Raw genomic sequence first — 19,674 nt, forward strand, 5'->3', positions numbered from 1 at the left:
ATGTCACATGGTCAAACTATTGATGTCACATGGTCAAATTGTTAGTGTCACAGGGTCAAATTATTGATGTCACAGGGTCAAATTATTAGTGTCACAGGGTCACATTATTAATGTCACAGGGTCAAATTGTTGATGTCACAGGGTCAGATTATTGATGTCAAAGGGTTAAATTATTGATGTCGCAGGGTCAAATTATTGATGTCATAGATGTCATTCGTACAGAAGAAGGTATTTGAAGAATTTGCTATGTTCCCCTATTGGGCCCCGCGCTTTTGCCCCCTTGGAGACCACACCCACTGATTATACAAAATTGAGTCCCCTTGGCCCAAGAATGCTCCAGACTAAATGAGGATAAAATCCCTTAATCCCTATGGTAGAAGAAGGATTTTAAAGGTTTTACATATATTTCCCCTATTGGGCCCGCCTCTCTGCCTCCACGGGGGTCAGACACACCGTTTATACAAAATTGGTTCCCCTTTACCCAAGGATGCTTCATACCAAGTTTGGACAAAATCCTGTCATTCCTACAGAAGAAGAAGGATTTTGAAGAATTTGCTATGTTTCACCTATTGGGCCCCTTCTCCCTTCCTCCCACTTGGGGCCACACTCGCTGTTTATACGAAATTGAGTCCCTTTCGCCCAAGGATGTTCCAGACTAAATTAGGATAAAATCCCTTCATCCCTATGGTAGAGGAAGGATTATAAAGGTTTTACCTCTATTTGCCCTATTGGGCCCCGCCCCTCAGGTCCCAGGGGAGCCACATGCACCGTTTATACAAAATTGGTTCCCCTTTACCCAAGGATGCTCCACACCAAATATGGACCAAATCCTTTCATTCCTACAGAAGAAGAAGGATTTTAAAGAATTTGCTATATTTCCCCTATTGGGCCCCGCCCCTCAGCCCCCAGGGGGGCCAGACGTAGCGTTTTAAAGGAAAGGTTGACAGATGGACGATGGATTGACGGACGCTGCGGTACCAGGTGAGCTAAAAACTAAAGGAGACAACTCTGACACTAATCACAGATAGACTTTGTGAGGTAGCATATAGCCTTAGTTCATTTCTACTTAAACATATCATCTCTAGAATGAAGCAGAATATTGTAAGATATGATATGGTGGTTATGATAATAAAGTTATCTCCCTTGTCAGATAAACAACCCGGACATGCGTGTCGTGATCCTGAAGGATTACGCCAAGAAGAACTTCCCGGTCACGCCTCTTCTAGACTACGCCATCGAGGTGGAGAAAATCACAACATCAAAGGTTTGCATTATATAGATTCTTGTAACCTTCATTCCATTAAATTTATTTTCTGCACTATTTTACACTCAATAAGACTTTACCGTCCATCAGATTTAAATGTCTTAAATGTGACTCCATCATCTATTTACACCATCTTCATAACACCTTACCGTATTCAAAGCATTAAAAGTGCCCCTCCCCTTTTTGGTCACCTGTCTAAATCTCACTCACCAATTCCCAAACACTCTCCTTTCTTGCCCTCTCCTGTTATACAGTATATAACAGACTTGACAGGCCTGAATAGGACAAAACTGTTTCTCAGTGTTTTAGAAAAACAATCCCTGTGAACGTGTCCAACAGTTATGTTGCCTTTACAGCAACTGACAAAAACTTTGTTACATTATCGTAATAAGCCCCCCTTTTAGCCCTGCGCGCTAATTACAGCAAATGTGATAGCTGTTTGGAGCAACCAAAACCGTATTGTGTACAGGTAGCAAAACCTCAAAGATAGGGAGACTTTTATAAGTATGATTCTAGCTTTTCTGAATATGGCTTGATCATTTGTTTCTTTTATTTTCAGAAACCTAACCTCATCCTGAATGTAGACGGCTTCATTGGGGTAGCGTTCGTAGACTTACTGACAAACTGTGGATGTTTCACTAGGTAGGTTTTGATGTTGTATTGTTTGTATTTATTAGATGAAAAACAATTAGGAATGTATAATACTGTGACATATCTTAACCCATTCACCCTTGAAGTCACATTTGAACCTTACCAAATCAAAGACTGGGCAAGTCCAGTTTAAGTATGTAGGGGTGAAGGAGTGAAGTGAGAAACTAGGCCTGTATTTATAAAATGTTCTAATGCTCAAACAACACAAAATCTGTGTTCAAGTTTAATTCCTAATTCAAGTGAAGCGGAACGTTTTTATTCCCCACTTTGGTGTTGTGTTTCAGTGAGGAAGCCAGAGAGTTTGTAGATATCGGGGCCCTGAATGGACTGTTCGTGTTAGGGCGCAGCATGGGATTTATTGGTAAGTTAATGTCAATAAAATGATTGTTTCGAAAAATAAATAGAAAATATTGTAAAAGATATTGTGTAACATACTCACTGTCATAATATATGGTGTTTGTACACTGCAGTGCAACAAATGTCCAGAGGTATTGTGCAAAACATTTGTCACAACTTTTATACTCCCTTGGAAATTCAGCACGAGTGTCATAACCTCCTTTAAGATATTCATTGTTGTTCCACTGCAACATAAAAATGTCCTTCTATATCACTAATTGCTATTTATTTTGATTGGTTAATCCTTTCACCACTGTAGACCATAATGGACTCATCCAGATCAATGCATGGGAAAGTCTACTAAAGTTGCATAGGGATGAAAAGGGTTAATGTTTCAGCTAACTGATATTAACTCATGGTTATTATTTCAGGTCACTTCCTGGACCAGAAACGATTGAAGCAAGGTCTATACCGCCATCCCTGGGACGATATCTCCTACATCATGCCGGAGACTATGGGACTGATGGGTGATCGCACAGAAAACGTGTAACGAACCAACAACGAATAACAGAAAATACGCAACATTCTGTTCAGCAAAAGATGTGGAAGGAAACTCTCTCTGACAACATCAAGTTACAGACAAACTGTACTTCATGATACAGGACTACTTGGTTGTGTACACCAGTGTTTAGCTACAATGGAACAATCACTCAAATGGAGGATTTCTGTTAGAGAATCACAAGGGGCTGTACCCCTATAATGTTTAAGGATCATGGGAAAGATTTACATAAATCACAGTCACCTTTTAGCACAATTTCCTTTGTTTATAATAACACAATTCAGTGCACATTTATTCACTTAAAATGATTTTAGATTTTTGAGATAGATATTAAAATTCAGTGTTGTTATAATTTAGCATTTCAACAACCACAGGAAAGAGCACTTGAAAAAAAAATCTAAAATGATACTAAAGAGTTTATATGCTGCTAGTAAGATTTTGTGTTGAAAATAATTGGATCTAGGAAAATGACTTTAAAGATTCTGTGCTAAAAGCATTTTGTTGGGATATTTAATTACAATATTATCATTGTTGGGTTTGGTTACACTCTGTTTTCTAAAAACGGTTATGAATAATGTGGGAGACGTATATTGTGATTGTTAATGCTGTTGATGACTGGTACCCAGATTGTAATATTAATTTGTGGTATCATAAATTGTATTATGCTAAGTGTTTAGTTGGACCATTAGAAAATAGTTACTGACCATGTGACCTGTCTTGTTATAAACATGGTGTAAAACTGGTGTAAAAGTGTGTGTGTTATTGTTAATGTTACCTAGGCAACTAACCTCTGTACAGAAGAACCCTTGTTAGTCTGACAATCTAGGGGGAAAACAATCCAGAAACTAATCCCTCCAAAAAAAAGTTCATGGAAGTAAAATGCTTGTCTTATACTATTATTATCTCTGCCCCGACAAACTTCTACTGCACCTTGATCAGATATATTTCGGATTGCATGCCTTTTTTGTCCAATCAGAATGCAGACATATAATATGGTCAGGTCAGTCTTCATGTCTGGTGCTAATGAAGACACATTGAATGTTTCGCGTTTATGTTTAAAAACTGATGTTAGGAAAGTTTTCGTTTAAATTATCACAGTTTGAAAGTTAAGCTTTCAGTCGAATACATGAAACTATTGCATGAACAGAATTCCACTTTAAAATTTAATTTAAAAAATCGATTGTTGGCATCTGATAACAACAGCCACGTATACATGTTAATGATGTATTGTATTTATAAAGATGTAGTGAACAAAGTCCACATTTGAAGAGTTTTGTTTCAAACATTCAGAATTTGTATAATTATTTGTTTCGTCTTTAATATATTTAACTTATTTCTCATCTTTCTTATTTAATCAGTGTCTTATATCACAATTTTGTGTCATACAACATTTTCCCAAATTAGACAGGTGTATATTCCACCATTTAAGTGTAGCCAAGTTGGCTTTTCTGTCTGCACTCCAGGGGATAGACAAGCTGCACCGTCTCAACCAGAAGTAAAGTTTAATGTTATCTGGAGCACTGGACAATATGCTGTTGTTGAAATATGTATTTCATATAATGAAATATTTACTTGATCATTAATACCCCATTCAGTGGTTCAACAGTGCTAATAAATTAATATTTATTTAGACATTGATATTAAGTATTATTATACCTCATCTATATAACAGTGTGTTGTATTGGATTACATTGATAAAATGATGGGAAAATAAAACATTGTGTTTCCCTCTTCATCTCCAGTTTCTCAAGACACATTTCCCTATTTCAGAGCCTCTTTATAGGAAAATAAGCAAAATTCACCACACCAGAAAAACAATAATAGCCCATGCCACTCAGAGTTGAGGATAGAAAAATATCTTTTAGGAATACAAACCAGTACATCAACTCACACTTGGAGTAAAATGTGTGAAACAGAAAGACCAGTTCACAAAATCGAGACAAAGTATTTTTGAACTGGATGATTGATCTAGACAAAAAATGAATTAGCTCACAGCAAAATAACATTGGGTGAAAAAGTTACCCGAGATAAAAAGAAGGTTATAATCTATTCTGAAAGTTTAATTTTTAAAATAAATGTATTTTCTATTCTGAAAATCTAAAAAATTTCAAAGATATTAAGAAAAGAAATCATACATATCCTGGTTTCAAGAGCATTCTTTCACTTAAGCCTTTTTTTATAAAGAATTATAATTAAGAAATTTCCTAAACTGAAAAAAACAAAGGTTTTCCTCTACCTCAACACTGATTTTCAGTTTTAGCTTTAGGGATATTTGTGAGATAAATGCATAATAATGTTTCAAGGACAGTTGTAATTAATGAAGAAATGACCATTAATAGACTATCTCATTTATACTAAGGTCAATTTGTGGTGTGATGAAAATTGGTCGGTTCATATTAAGGGGAGGAAAATCAGACTATTTGAGCTAAGAAAGGGGGTTGAGCAAAATTGTTACGAGGAGATGCCTATACTTACTGTTTCATTCAGAATGTTAATGTTTTAAAATAGATATTTTTTTTCATTTATCATTACATGCATTCTTGAATTATTTCATCTTTTTTATTATTATTAAACATTTTTATTTTTTCTACTTTTTTTTTAATCATGTTATGCAACAATTCTTTGTGCAATTATCAAAACATATCTTATGTTCTCATTTTTAAGTATATAAAGCAGTTAAGTCTTAAAAATTATATATACTGGTATGTCTCATTTTCACACCACTTTTTACTTTCGTAAATTCCAGTTGAATATATACCGACACCATAAAATGCTGAGCACAGTGAGAACATGTGCTGCCTCTTAAAGTTGATCGGTGTGTGCATTGATTAATCCTATTTGGCTGCTTACTAATTGTTTACTATAAACAGTCAAGAGATGTGATGTCTTTTAATTTCAAAATCGTGATTTACAAAGCTTTGTCGTCTTACTTTTATAAGTTGTTCAGACACATATCAAGCTAACCAATAACATGTACCTTGTCCTTTGTATTTTTGTGTAGAAAATATGTATATATATGCAAAAGTATTTATATGTCTATAAGGTATGTCTATAAGGTACTTATATTTCAAGTTTCTTTCAATAGAAATGGTATATTCTCGTGTATGACCTACTATCAATTCATATAGAACGTTAACCTTTATAGAAGGGTCTGTGGTGTAAAGCTAGAGCTACCCCCAATCAGCTGTAAGTTGCTGTCACAGTTGCAGATGTAGATCCAGGATTGTTGAAAAGAACTAGGTATATATAAAGATCTCAATCATAGGGGTTTGTATACTGGAATTGGCAAGAACTTATAATGGATATTAGGAAGAATGATTTCATATAAACAAAAATAAATTTGATACGGGCATATGAAATATTCTCCCAAAACTAGATTTAAAATATATCATTTTGGCTGTGCTGTATTTCTAGTACTAATATTACTACCTGACTAGACATTATCATAGCTGCTGTACTTCAATTAACTGTTCTGGAGATGACTTGGACAACAAATTCAAAAATGATAGAAAATATATATAGCATTTGCTGTATCGGGGGTCATTGTAAAGAACTAGGGCCTGTTCTTTTATGTTTGTTTTTAAATGTAACCATTTCGGGTATGAATTCTGGTGAACCTGCAAATGTTTATGCAGGCCTTGCAAGGCTTCGTCAAGCAGATTACTAGGTCCAGCCTTATTTGATAAACGAACAACTGTGGTCCAACTGCTTAAACGGAAACGGCCCTAGACTGCATATTATTCATCACTAGATCTGTCTGTATGTCTCTCCACCAGGAGACGTTTGTTGTGTACTTCCTGTCTGTAAACCACTCATGTACTTAGTGCTTTACAGTAGTATACAAAGAGGGTGTTGTACAATAAAATCAGGATGAAAATTGGATGTTGTTGCTTTATCTATAGCTAGAGACAAGGACAATATTTTGTTAAACTCAATGAACATGATTCATAATGCCATGAAAAAAAAAGAAGTTAATACTGGAAAATGTATTTGTGCATCCTTGAAAAGTACTGAAAGCTATTTATAATTTTCTGAAAGGCAAGGGTAGAGCCAACGTCGTGGTTTTCTTAATGGTGGAATAATTTGGTCCGTTGCTCCTCATCTGGATACCTGAAAGTATGCAGGGGATTGAGTAAAAGTGAGAACATCATAAAATAGATTCAATCACAACAGGCGAAGGAGCAATAGGCTGTAGAGCGTATTGCTCCTTCGCCTGTTGTGAGTTAATCTATTTTATGATAAAATTTTCTGGAGACAATCGACACATTCTTTTCTATGAAGTACTGTGTAAAGTTTTGTCTATGAAGGACCATTTCAAAGTTCTTGTGCCAATATCAATTAATCCCAAAACAGTTAATGATTTTATATCAGATTTTGGAGAGATAAGCATCAAATCTTATCAAGCTTGTCCGAGCTTTCATGGCAATGAACCTTCCTACCAATTCTACAATGGGCCATAACTCCGTAAATAACTGGCAAATAGTTTTGGTTATTGCAAGCTTTCAAAGTAATAAACCTTAAGTTATTGAGCAGAAACCGTTAGGTCAATTCTATAAAGGGCCCCTTAATAGCAGGCGGATAATGGTTATCGAACTTGTGCAAGCTTTCATAGAAATGAACCTTCCTATGGAGTTTGAAATGAATCTATTCAAAATTACTGAAGTTATTGAGCAGAAACTGTTTCGGCAATTCTACAAAGGGCCATAACTGTGTAAATAACTGGTAAATAATTTTAGTTATTGAAATTGTCCGAGCTTTCATAGCAATGAACCATCCTATGAAATTTGAAATTAATCCATTCAAAATTACTCAAGTTATTGAGCGGAAGCTGTTTCGGCAATTCTACAAACGGCCATAACTCCGTAAATAACCAGCGAATAATTTTGGTTATCCAACTTGTCCTAGCTTTCATAGCAATGAACCGTCCTATGAAGTTTGAAATGAATCCATTTAAAATTACTGAAGCTATTGAGCGGAAACTGTTTCGGCAATTCTTCAAAGGGCCATTTCTGTGTAAATAACTGGCAAATAATTTTGGTTATCAAACTTATCCGAGCTTTCATGGTAATGAACCTTCCTATTAAGTTTAAAATGAATCCATTCAAAATTACTCAAGTTATTGAGTGGAAACTAATGTGTGTCCGCCCGCCCGTGAGAAAACATAATGCGTACCGTCTATCGACGGGTGTATAAGAATTAGCTCTGTAGCGCTATTTTTGTTCGAATGTTGATTTGTTAAACAGAAAATCTCACTCTTTTTCTGGAAGCTTGGAAAATTGTAATAAAAAGTGTAGTGTTAAAATGTGCTTGAATTTCATCCTGACAGTCTCTTATGAACCATGAATTAAAATATTTGGTTAATCATATGCAACTAGAATTTTGTTTTTGTTTAACATGTCTCCCCTTATTAGCCAATAGAAAAACTCTGGTATAAAAAATTAACAAAGGGTCATATCTCTTTATATAGTGGGGCACGAGACCCGAATTTAGAATGTGACACTCCTTCGATATTAAAATTAAGCAAAGGGCCATAACTCTGTATATAGTGACACACAAAACCTAATTCCAGTGCACTGCACACTTTCTGCGAGTGATGCAGGTATACTTCAAGTAGGCCATGGACAAACTTCGGTATTAAAAATTAACAATGGGCCATATCTCTTTATATACTGGGGCACGAGACCCGAATTTTGAATGCGACACTCCTACTTCCCAAGATACATTAAAACTTTAGCAAGTTTGGTCAATGTAGGTGAAATAATGGAAGTTATGCCATGGAAAAAAATTGGTATTAAAAATAAACAAAAGGCCATAACTCTGTATATAGTGGGTCATAATATCCGATTTTAGTGCGAGAAATTAGCTCTGTATATAGTGAAGCACGAGACCTAATTCTGTTGCACTGCACACCTTCTGTGGGTGATGCAGATATAGTTCAAGCTTGATCAAGATATCTCTAACGGTTTGAAATTTACGGGCCGGAGAATTTACTGAAAATGTGCCCTTATTTGACCTTGAGGTAAAGGTCACAGTGACCTAATTCCAGTGCATTGCACACCTTCTGTGGGTGATGCATGCATACCTAAAGTTTCATCAAGATATCTTTAACGGTTTAAAAGTTATGGCCCAGACAAGTTCGATTTAAGAACTAGTACTAATACAATGTCTCCCTTCATTCGAAGGAGAGACATAATAATCATCTAAATATGTAGGATAGGGCCGATTGGTTTACATTCAGACAGCCTGGATATGATTTCTGAAGTAGATCGACTGTAAAAGACTGTTTTCTTAAAACTTACTTGGTTGTTCTCATCTCACAGGGATATCCATGTTTTCTTAAAACTTATTGGTTGTTCTCATCTCACAGGGATATCCGTTTTCTTAAAACTTTGTTGTTCTGATCTCACAGGGATATCCATATTTTTTATGGTGGAAATTCCATGTAGCCTTCGTATCGAGACAATAACCATCACATGTTTGCTATTTACAACATTAAGACAACTGAAGCACACCAATGAACTTGTTTTTCAAAATGGAAAAAGATAAATCACCTCTGTAGTGTAGACGAGATAAACATCAACCACTTGGATAAGACTTTTGAGAGTCAAGAAACTAACCAAGCCTCATGATACAGGAACTTATCTAGGGCCTGTCAGGGGCCAATATTCGGGCCTTGATACTTCCCAATTTCAACCCGAAATTTCCCAAACATGTTTTCGTTGAAAATTTCCAAAAACTGTACAAAACACAGCTTATTTTCCCAATTTCGGTGAGGGGCAAATTCCCAAAAAGGCTAGATAAGTCCCTGGTTTAATTTGAGATTTATCTGTCTACACCACATAGCAGTAATACTATTATGTTCTATTACTCTAGGAAAGGTGTAACAGGTGGTCCAAGGAAGTCTGGTGCAGCATTAATACTATTATGTTCTATTACTCTAGGAAAGGTGTAACAGGTGGTCCAAGGAAACCTGGTGCAGCAGTAATACTATTATGTTCTATTACTCTAGGAAAGGTGTAACAGGTGGTCCAAGGAAGCCTGTTCAGCAATGATCACTATAACAACCTGGTACTGTACATTTTTTTTTATTTAATTTAGAACCGCAGCTTCTGGAAAAACCATCTGTTCTTTCCTGTCTTGTATCTGAAATCACCAAAAGATAAAATGTTTCAGGTGGTGGCAAAATATGAAGAAAATGCATCTCAAACTATGTATCAACCTTCTTTCAGGGAACTAAAGGGATGGTCTATTTATAGAATATTCATTTTGGGCCATTGCATTTTATTTCAGGCAAGTGTATTGAATACCTAATACACATCCTACAAACTGTTAATCCTGTTAAATTAAATCTGGTCCATTAAATAATCTAGCATGGTTTTATTATTCTGAAGTCAAAATTGATTAGATATGCTTCCATAAATGTCTGATCTACCTCTACAATCGTTTCTGTATGAATATTGACTTGCCTGTAATCAGTAAGGTAATGGACGGTTAACACTACAGGTCATTGAGGTATGACTATATCAAATAAACCCTACCACAAACATTCACCCTGATCATGAAGGCTACCTGGCCAACATTCTTTAATACAAACTATACATAGCTACATATATTGCAATACACAGCTTCATACATACACATACTCTTGAAATCTTTGTCAGAATACTTTGTACTTTGTCATACAATCTTGCCGGTTCTAATAGTCTTACATGGACAAGTATGAGTACTGCCAACAATTTGATATTTGAACCTTTTAAAGAATGTTTATTACAAAACCCATCAATTTTTTGGTAATACAGCTTCATATGCATACAGCCTATTTAAATCTTTGTTAGACTATATTGTACTTTGTCATAAATTCTTAAGGTTCTTATTTTTTTTCATGGATAACAGTAAGAGTACTGCCAACAATTTGATATTAGAACATTTAAAAGAATATTTGTTAGGAAGCACATCCTTTTTTGGGTTATAAAAGCCTAGCTTTACCTCTCTTCAAACTTGGCCTTGACATCTCGCCTAGCTTTACGCTTGAGAGCTGGGTCCCTGAAAGCATCTTTGTTTACAGAGGTTTTGTCCAAGTTCACATCAACGGAGTATCTGCAAGAAAATAGAATATCAAATATGATTTTAAGTGTAAACTTTACTTTCACTTAAGGCATACATAAATCCTACAACATACAAAATTACCATGTTTTATAGCAATATTTAGTTCAAAGCTGTTTTAATAATGGCCCTAAAAATTTTAAGCAGACCTATAGCCATGAACTGACTTGTTGTACCATGATAGATTATTTTTAGTATCTAGTGTCAAACTACAGATGCATGATTTCTATGCATTTTTATCCAAAGTGCATCTACATGTTGCATTAGTCATATGCCCAACACAGACCTGTCAAGTTACATTTCTGTAAAGCTGATGATCTACCGAAGACCATGAGATTTACTGAAATACCAGTTTTTATCATAAATTGAAGATGCAGCCCTGATGAATGTAAAGATCTGTATGAGAGGAAACCATAGCCAATGTGATGTCATAGTCAAAGTAGACAAGCCCATGGAGATGCAGTTTCTGATACATTGTATAGTTTCTGATACATTGTATAGTTTCTGATACATTGTATAGTTTCAGATTAACTGTAAACACATGTACATCAGCTCTTAAAAATGACACGAATAGAAGAAACCAATGCAACACTCAAGATTTATTTTTGTTCATGTCCGATGACTCCCAGCAAAACCAGGCAAATATGCTCACTTTCCTAGTACTTATCCGACCTTTGACCTAGAAGTGAACATCACAGTGACTCTAATACAGAGCACTGCACACCTGTCGGTGATTCAGGCACATTTCATATCATTCTAATTTACATCCAGACAAAGATTCAACTTAAATTTTACACATATTTTGACCTTGAAGCCAGAAGCTAAATGTGACCTAATAACATAGCACTGCAAACATTTTGTGAGTAATGCAGGTAAACTTTTAAGTGTAATCAAAATATTTTCTATGGTTTAAAATTTAGAGCCCAGAGAAATTTTACTGCAAAGTTTGCAATTACACCTGTGTGGGTGGTGCAGATATACTTCAAGTTTCATCAGAATATCTGCTAGTTCTTTTTAGGATTTATTTGATCTTTTGACACCGAGGACGAGGTCACAGTTATTTTATTCCAGAAAATCAGTCTGGAGTCCGGTTTCACTGTTAGAACACATCAAAACAAACATGGCAGACTTGCTGGTTTGGTTCGGTTTAGTATTGTTTCGACCCATCAACAGCTATGGTCATTTTAGTTGTGAATATTGCCGACTTTCACACATAACACACATGCGAAGACAACAGAAATTGAACCACTTGCATCATCAATACATTACGGCGAGAATGACTTGTGTTCTGATAGATACTTGTCGTGAAAATTACGTGGAATTTACAGGTTTAAAATGTGAATTGTTTACCTTTATGATGATAGAAAAGAACATAAGCATTTTTGTTAGTGATGACATGCGAAAAAATGTCACTAGCCCCAGGCTCTTAAATTTCAATAGCCCACACTGAAAATATGGTATCTGGCGTCGGGCTAGTGGATTCTTACACCCCTGGCCCAAACAAGATCTAATTCGTCCCCTGGAATATGTCAGAGCAAAATTGAAGGCACACGGCTTTCAATTTGATTGGTCTTCGGTAAAAAAAAAAAAACTGACCAACCCCTACATTGATACCCGTCCTTTAATTCGAAGATTAGAGAGGAGCGACAAAACTTAGTAGTCAGTCAATTTTACAGTTACGCAAGCCAGAGATTCTTTTGATGAACATCAAAGGATCAAACTTGTCTTCTCCTCTCATCCTCAAAGTGGTGTACACAGAGCCTTCATTTTTGCTACGACATAGGCAAGGGGTGCAGAGAGCGAAAGTGAGCGTAACCCCTGGAATATCGAGGATGGATGTTATTCAAGAGCTAGCAAAACCAGGACCAGTATTATTCAACATGCCGCCATCCTATTTGATACTCTACATGATGAAAACAGTAAGTTAGATGGTTAGACATACAAGGACAGTTTCTGGGTCTTCATATACAAAAGGGTTAATGCTGTTTGATAGGATCCCAATACCTTGTGGGCATAAGATGGTTGTAGTTGTACACTCTCATGAAGGTCTTCATCTTGGACCTGTCCTTGGTCTTCTTCTTGCCCATGTCACGGGTTACCTTACGTGGGTATCGGTCAATGCCAGCGACTAGCGCATGACCATAGCCCTTCTCTGATGTTCCATCGTCATAGTTCTATAAGGAAATTTAAAGAGTCACTTCAAGGTAGTATTTCATCTTTGGTAATATTATACAATATATTTACAACATCAACTACACAAGATGTGCATAATTGCTTGCTTTAAATTGCATGTGTATTATTGGGAAAACGGCATAAACTTGGTCTTTTACAAAGTTACTAGAAACACGGGACTGAGTGTGTTTTGGTGGGGGCATGTGTATTTCTGGTGCCAAATCTCACCCATTTCATCAAAATTTACCAATGTTTACTTTGACGGAATTGGTTTGCTACTTATTTATTTTTACAACAGAAGTATACATGTCTCTTATATATTACATCAGTCACCACTCAGGTGACTTTTGTTCAGGATACTTGTATATCAGAAAAGAGGTTCATGTTTCTTATTAAGATACCTTGACAATGACAGCTTTACGGCCAGCAAACCTTCCGTTCAAGATCAGCACCACCTTCCCTTGCTTCATGAACTTGCCCATGGCTGCTGTAGTCAAAAACAAACAAAACTTTAAGATGTTATTTGTATCATGATTTCTATCATTTGTTAATAAGAATCTTAAGAAGGTATTGTGATAAAACAGTTAAACATACACCTGACTTTAAGTCATATCCTGTGATGTCTCCCAGACTGAATGGTTTTCTGATCAGGCCAAACAAGTTTTACTGTAAAACTTAACACCAAACGACAAACCAAACCTTGTCTGAAGTGTTGTTAATCTGTATCTATAAATATATATGATCAACCATTTCCGATAGTCTTGCACATTGATATATGAATGGATTTAAAGTGGTTGCTGTATTGTACCCAATGTTTTATAAACTTTTAAATGAAAAATGGACCAATCGACATAATCACATGCAATTCGGACCACATGGCCTAAAACTACGTAAAATCAAACGAAGGAAGCTAAAAAAACAAGTACTCGAACTTGTATTTGCAAGATTATGGAAAAATTCAATATTACGAGAATCACGATCGCCGAATAATCTATTTCTCTATTACCGGTTGGTTTTAAAACTTATTTACCGACCATAGTATTAAACAAGGACATGATAAAAAAAAGTTTAGCAACAAATGTCAGCGAGTACCGGATAAAAGCAGATCAAGATGTATTTAATTGAATAGTCTACCACGACATATTAGTCTCGTCTATTTAATATGTCAACGTAGGGTCTGGTCATTTTTGAATGGTTGCTCGGGTTGTTTCAGCAGGAAAAAGTCTGTCAAAACTTCGTGTTATCGAGTATTTACTAGGGAAGATAAATGCCGAACTATAAGCATTTGTCGGGGAAAAGCATACGGTGGACATTGCACGTTATTTACATCCAAGTCATGTTGTCCGACCTAAACCATGGAAGAAATTTTGTGTTTCGGATTCGTTATGAGCAATAACATCCCGAATATACTGAAAATAAATCTATTTTAACTAAATTCGATAAAATCCTAACACGTTGGTCTACAACAAATTGTATTTAATTTCGTGATGGTAGCGATTACTTGAGGATAGAATTTTCAATTCGTGCACTTGCCTATGAGCAATGGCCGCCGTGGTAGAAAGGAAGTAGTTCTTGCAGTTGCGCATCTATGTAAAGTCTAATCCGGTGCGCCTAAATACCCAATACTACCACATATTACCAAATACTACCCCATACTGTACCCAATACTACTTTGTTGCGGCGAAATATCCACTAAAACATAGTAATTTGTTTCCATATACTGTATTTTTATCCAAAATCATGAATTTGGTGCAAAATACGTCAACAATCTACCGTGAATACCACCCAATACTACCCAATACTACAACATACTGTACCCAATACTACTCTGATACGGCGAAATATCCAATAAAACATAGTAATGTATTTCCATGTATTGTATTTTTATCCAAAAACATGAATTTGGTGCAAAATACGTCACCAATTTACCGTAAATACGGTCCTATTATATTGCCAAATATGACCAAATACTACCCAATAATTCCTTTTACGACCAAGTACTAGCCAACAAAGACATCTTTTTGATAATATTCCTTATTATTCATCTATTTTACACTAATATAGGGCCTAGCCTGTTGTTTGGTGTTCATTATTCCGACGGACCGTTCGATTCGTTGTAAATCAGTTGCGACATGTTTTTCGAGTTATTTCCCTTTATACATAACTCGAAAAACATAGTATTAGTAATAGTATTGGACACATTTTAGTTAATTCTATAGAAAATTCTGAATATTTCAACACGTAGGCCTATATAACGGTTAACGAACAATATAATTTCCCTTTATACATTATATTTTCCGTTAACCGTTATATAGGCCTACGTGTTGAAATATTCAGAATGTTCTATAGAATGAACTAAAATTTGTCCAATACTATTACCTACTCCTCCTAAATCATTGGGGTTTACCAAGAACCATATATTTCGCCCAAACACGTCATTTGCGTGACTCTTTATCAACAAACATAAAACACTGAGGACATTCTTTTTAATTGGATTAAATATATATATATCAATCATAAAAAGGAAAATAAAATAAAATAAAAAGTTTGAAAACTATAATCTGACCAGGGATGTGTACTTCCCTGGTCTGACTGAATGATTTGACCGTGTTGTTTCCAGATCTTTCTTTGTTGACCTTTTAGTCTTATTATTAGCAATTGAAATTTTAACTTGTTCAACTGAATCATATATAAAAATAAGGTGTTTCCAGAACACGAGAGATTGCTTATAGGGCCTGTTACAACTTTTTCAATCTATGTAAGTGTAAATGGTTTGCTACGCCACTGTTATATGTATCTAATATATTTCTTTGGTTCGAGTCAAACTCATCCAGGATTAAACTATTTTGATACATCTACATACTTAACACTACTTTATACTTAACAGATAAATATTCAGTCTGAAATTAGCTAAACTGTCATGATTTCAAGTTATATAAGAATACAAGGGTTTGCATCAGATGCAAAAAACACAGACTTTTGAATAATTCAAAGAGGTATGGCGGAAAACTGCCCATATTTCCCTAAGTCGGCATTGATGAAAACGGGAAAACAAATTAGGGAATAAAACATTTCGGGTATCAAAAATGCATACAAAAGATATAGAACCAATTGAATATGAATTTTTAAACTGCTGAGAAATTAGGTATTGCTAATATGATACTGCAAATATAGCCATATACACTATATCTATGAAAGTGATGGGGTTTCCCGGACTTAAAAAAATACTTTCAACACTTTCCCATCTGAGGACCAACTTTTGAATAAACTTTTTGTGACCGTGATGTAATATGCAAAAACAAATCGTATTACGGAAAAGTGGTCCTCCTTTGGGAAAGTGCTCAAATAATGAAAAACAGAGTTGATCAAGTTTCTCTAAACTGCGACAGGTGTTTCTAGGGTTAAATCAGTTTGTAATTGCCAATATCTATATGTTCTATGTAGCCGAATGTGTAACGCAGTTTACTTGTGACTAAAAAATAAACGGTGCAGGTTCGAATCCTCCCTCAGGTNTGATTTATCAGTTTTGTTAGTAATAATTTCGTTACTATTTAGTGCGACATGCGGATTATCGCCCGAAACCGGATACTTTCTCAGAACTCATTCTGAATGCTACCGATTTACCAAACACAGGTAGTAGTGTTGAAAATTAAATCCGTTCAAAACTGTTTCGTATAGATTGCACGATCTTGTATTACATATAAGCGTATAATTTGTTATAAATCAATATAAAAAAACCGTGAAATAAGCATTGTGTTGAGCCTTTATCGTTAAACGCATGTATTAATACCCATGGCCTTAAATTCGTCTGTTTACAATAATCTATTCTTAGACACAGGATTCCGATATAGCTACGTATACCTGTATAAAAATACCTGATGACGCGTCATAACAGTGCACGGTTGGATGCGCGCACTAGCGTAACATAACTTTGGGGAAATAGGCATAGCAACCCGCCATACCTCTTTCCAAACACTCCTCAGAAAATTACTTTTGTAGCTTTTGATAACTCATTATGTCCAACCATACAACCATATGATAAATCTGCTGTTTTCGGGGGGAAAAGTGTACCAGTATTTAGGAAAAAATATTGATTTATTTTCTCTCTCAAATTTCAGCATTTACCCCATCCCTAGGTAGAAAAAGGCAATTTAAAACTAGAAACAAATTATTCAGATATATCTTTAAATATCAAAATAATCCTAATTAACAGCCAAATATTTAGTCTGAAATGTCACAATTTCAAGTTTTATCAATTACGACAAACGGCAATATACCAGCTAATAGAAAAAATCCTATAATTTTACAAAAAATATTGATTTTTATGAAATTTCAGCATTTCCTGTATTTTCTTGGATGGAAAATAGTCAAATTCCCCCAGGAACAAAATATTTTGATGTATCTCTCAATTTAACACATATACTACTTAGCGGCCACATATATCCGTATTTCCTGGGACTTGGATTTAAAATTTATCAACATACTTCAATACAGCCTTATTCCGTCTTTGCGTATGGCAGAGTTATCTTCTCTTGGGAGCAGGTATTGATTGTTACGTCATTTGTTTGTGTGAGAAAATTACGTCGTTTTCTCAAAAATTGATGACGTTACTCTCACAAACAAGTGACGTAACAATCAATACCTGCTCCCAAGAGAAGATAACTCTGCAATATGCAAAGACGGAATAACCCATGTCTAACCATTTTTTTTTTATAATTTCATAGTATAAACATACACAATAATTTACATTCACTTAATTCAGTTACACAAAGAAAGGACACTATGTTATGATATTTTCCTAATAGATCGTGACGATGGCACCTGGCCCATTCTCACTTATCATGCGCCATTAACCGAAAATCATGTCGCATGATCCTTTTACCACCTATAATATAGCCTATACGTCAAAACTATAGTTCACTGTTTCAACAATGATATGTTTTCGAAAAACAAACAAAAAATTTAATGAAAACGTACCGTCGGTAAATTTCATAAAGTGTACATGAATATATGCCAATATACTCGAATAATCGTTGTCGCGTCACTTTTTCTGAAACAAAAAGTTTCGCATTTTCTTCAGTTTAGTTAAATTTTATGTTTTCTTTCATAGTTTTAGTTTACTTATGTCATAAACAAAACTTAATTAATTCAATATCAATGATTTAAGCTAAAATATTTTTTTAATACATCTCTTTTGAATCATTTCCGTCCGAGACCAAATGCCTATTTTCATATACGATTAGAAAAACGTGTTAGAATTTGTTGCAGAAATGTCTGTTTTTATGACACAGTCTATCTTGGATTCGCGAATGTGGTAAATTTGAAGTAATGGATCACGTATCTGTTTTACTAACAATGACATTTCTGTTTTCACAAACTGGTGAATAGTAAACAGATCCCTTTCGGTTTATTATCCTACACATGTTACTCTTTTGAGAAAAGATAACAAAATGTTTGCATTTGCAAAGTTCATTTTCCACTTTTACTGTATATGTATTGGCGCATGATAAGTTAGTGAGAATGAACGAACTATAAATCATGAAACATCAACATAGCTACAATACTCGAAACTACGAAACTATAATTACCAGGTAAGCAGGAGGATAGCTTATAAAAACATATCTATGTGTCCTCTCCTACTGTTTTGGTACGAATCTAACTTAGCCGAACGCAAGGTCTGACGAAATATAGACACAGTGACATGTCTTTAATCTATTAGAAGTTGTTCGCCACAACCGCTAAGTCTAATCGCTAAGTCTAACCGCTAAGTTTAATAGCTAAGTCTACTCGCTAAGTCTAACCGCTAAGTCTAACCGCTAAGTCTACTCGCTAAGTCTAATCGCTAAGTCTAACCACTAAGTTTAATAGCTAAGTCTAATCGCTAAGTCTAACCGCTAAGTCTAACCGCTAAGTCTTATCGCTAAGTCTAACCGCTAAGTCTAACCGCTAAGTCTTATCGCTAAGTCTAACCGCTGAGTCTAACCGCTAAGTCTAACCGCTAAGTCTTACCGCTAAGTCTCACCGCTGAGTCTAACCGCTAAGTCTTATCGCTAAGTCTAACTGCTGAGTCTAATCGCTAAGTCTAACCGCTAAGTCTAACCGCTAAGTCTTATCGCTAAGTCTAACCGCTAAGTCTAACCGCTAAGTCTTATCATTAAGTCTAACCGCTAAATGACAAAATTATTATTGATAGAAGGTCAATTTTCATTAAGGATTGGTATAAAAAAGGAGTTATTAATATAAATGACCTGATTAAAGACTATAATTCTGGTTCCTTTTATACAGTTCAAGAATTCACTCAAACTTATCAAATACAGACTAATTTTCTCCAATATCACAGTGTTCTTTCTGCAGTAAAACATTTCAACTCTAATCCAGATTTTCCTAAATTAAGACTGTTATGTCCTTTTATTCCTACACACTTAGAACCATTCTTTAAAAAGTTTAAAGGTTCCAAACATTTTTATAGTATCCTGGTAAAAAATAACATTGTTCCATCAGGACAGAAGAAATGGAATAGAGTCTTTGATTTTAGTAACTTTTCTTGGCATCAGATTTTTAAGCTTCCCTTTGCTATAACTACTAATAC

General features: G+C 35.1%; 2 protein-coding genes across 5 annotated transcripts in view; one reads left to right on the top strand and one right to left on the bottom strand.

Annotated features, from left to right (window-relative positions):
* LOC110465532 (ATP-citrate synthase-like) overlaps positions 1 to 6,690 on the top strand; it is a 78,676-nt gene extending 71,986 nt beyond the window's left edge. For all 4 annotated transcript variants that reach the window (XM_021521427.1, XM_021521429.1, XM_021521431.1 and 1 more), the window contains 4 exons: positions 1,151 to 1,264; positions 1,824 to 1,906; positions 2,200 to 2,276; positions 2,683 to 6,690. In XM_021521427.1, coding sequence (XP_021377102.1) covers positions 1,151 to 1,264; positions 1,824 to 1,906; positions 2,200 to 2,276; positions 2,683 to 2,801 — 393 coding nt within the window. In that variant the 3' untranslated portion in view covers positions 2,802 to 6,690. The remainder of the gene's footprint in view (positions 1 to 1,150; positions 1,265 to 1,823; positions 1,907 to 2,199; positions 2,277 to 2,682) is intronic.
* A 3,189-nt stretch (positions 6,691 to 9,879) lies between these two features.
* Positions 9,880 to 14,714, bottom strand: LOC110465534 (60S ribosomal protein L27-like). The gene is made up of 5 exons (XM_021521435.1): positions 14,619 to 14,714; positions 13,487 to 13,572; positions 12,918 to 13,087; positions 10,797 to 10,907; positions 9,880 to 9,953 (listed from the first exon to the last, which is right to left on the bottom strand). The coding sequence occupies exons 2-5, from the start codon at positions 13,565 to 13,567 to the stop codon at positions 9,905 to 9,907; spliced, it is 411 nt and encodes a 136-aa protein (XP_021377110.1). The 5' UTR covers positions 13,568 to 13,572; positions 14,619 to 14,714; the 3' UTR covers positions 9,880 to 9,904.
* Positions 14,715 to 19,674: the final 4,960 nt, after the last annotated feature.

The sequence above is a fragment of the Mizuhopecten yessoensis genome, unplaced genomic scaffold (genome assembly GCF_002113885.1).
Source record: "Mizuhopecten yessoensis strain PY_sf001 unplaced genomic scaffold, ASM211388v2 scaffold11087, whole genome shotgun sequence".
In the NCBI taxonomy this organism is placed as follows: Eukaryota; Metazoa; Mollusca; class Bivalvia; order Pectinida; family Pectinidae; genus Mizuhopecten; species Mizuhopecten yessoensis.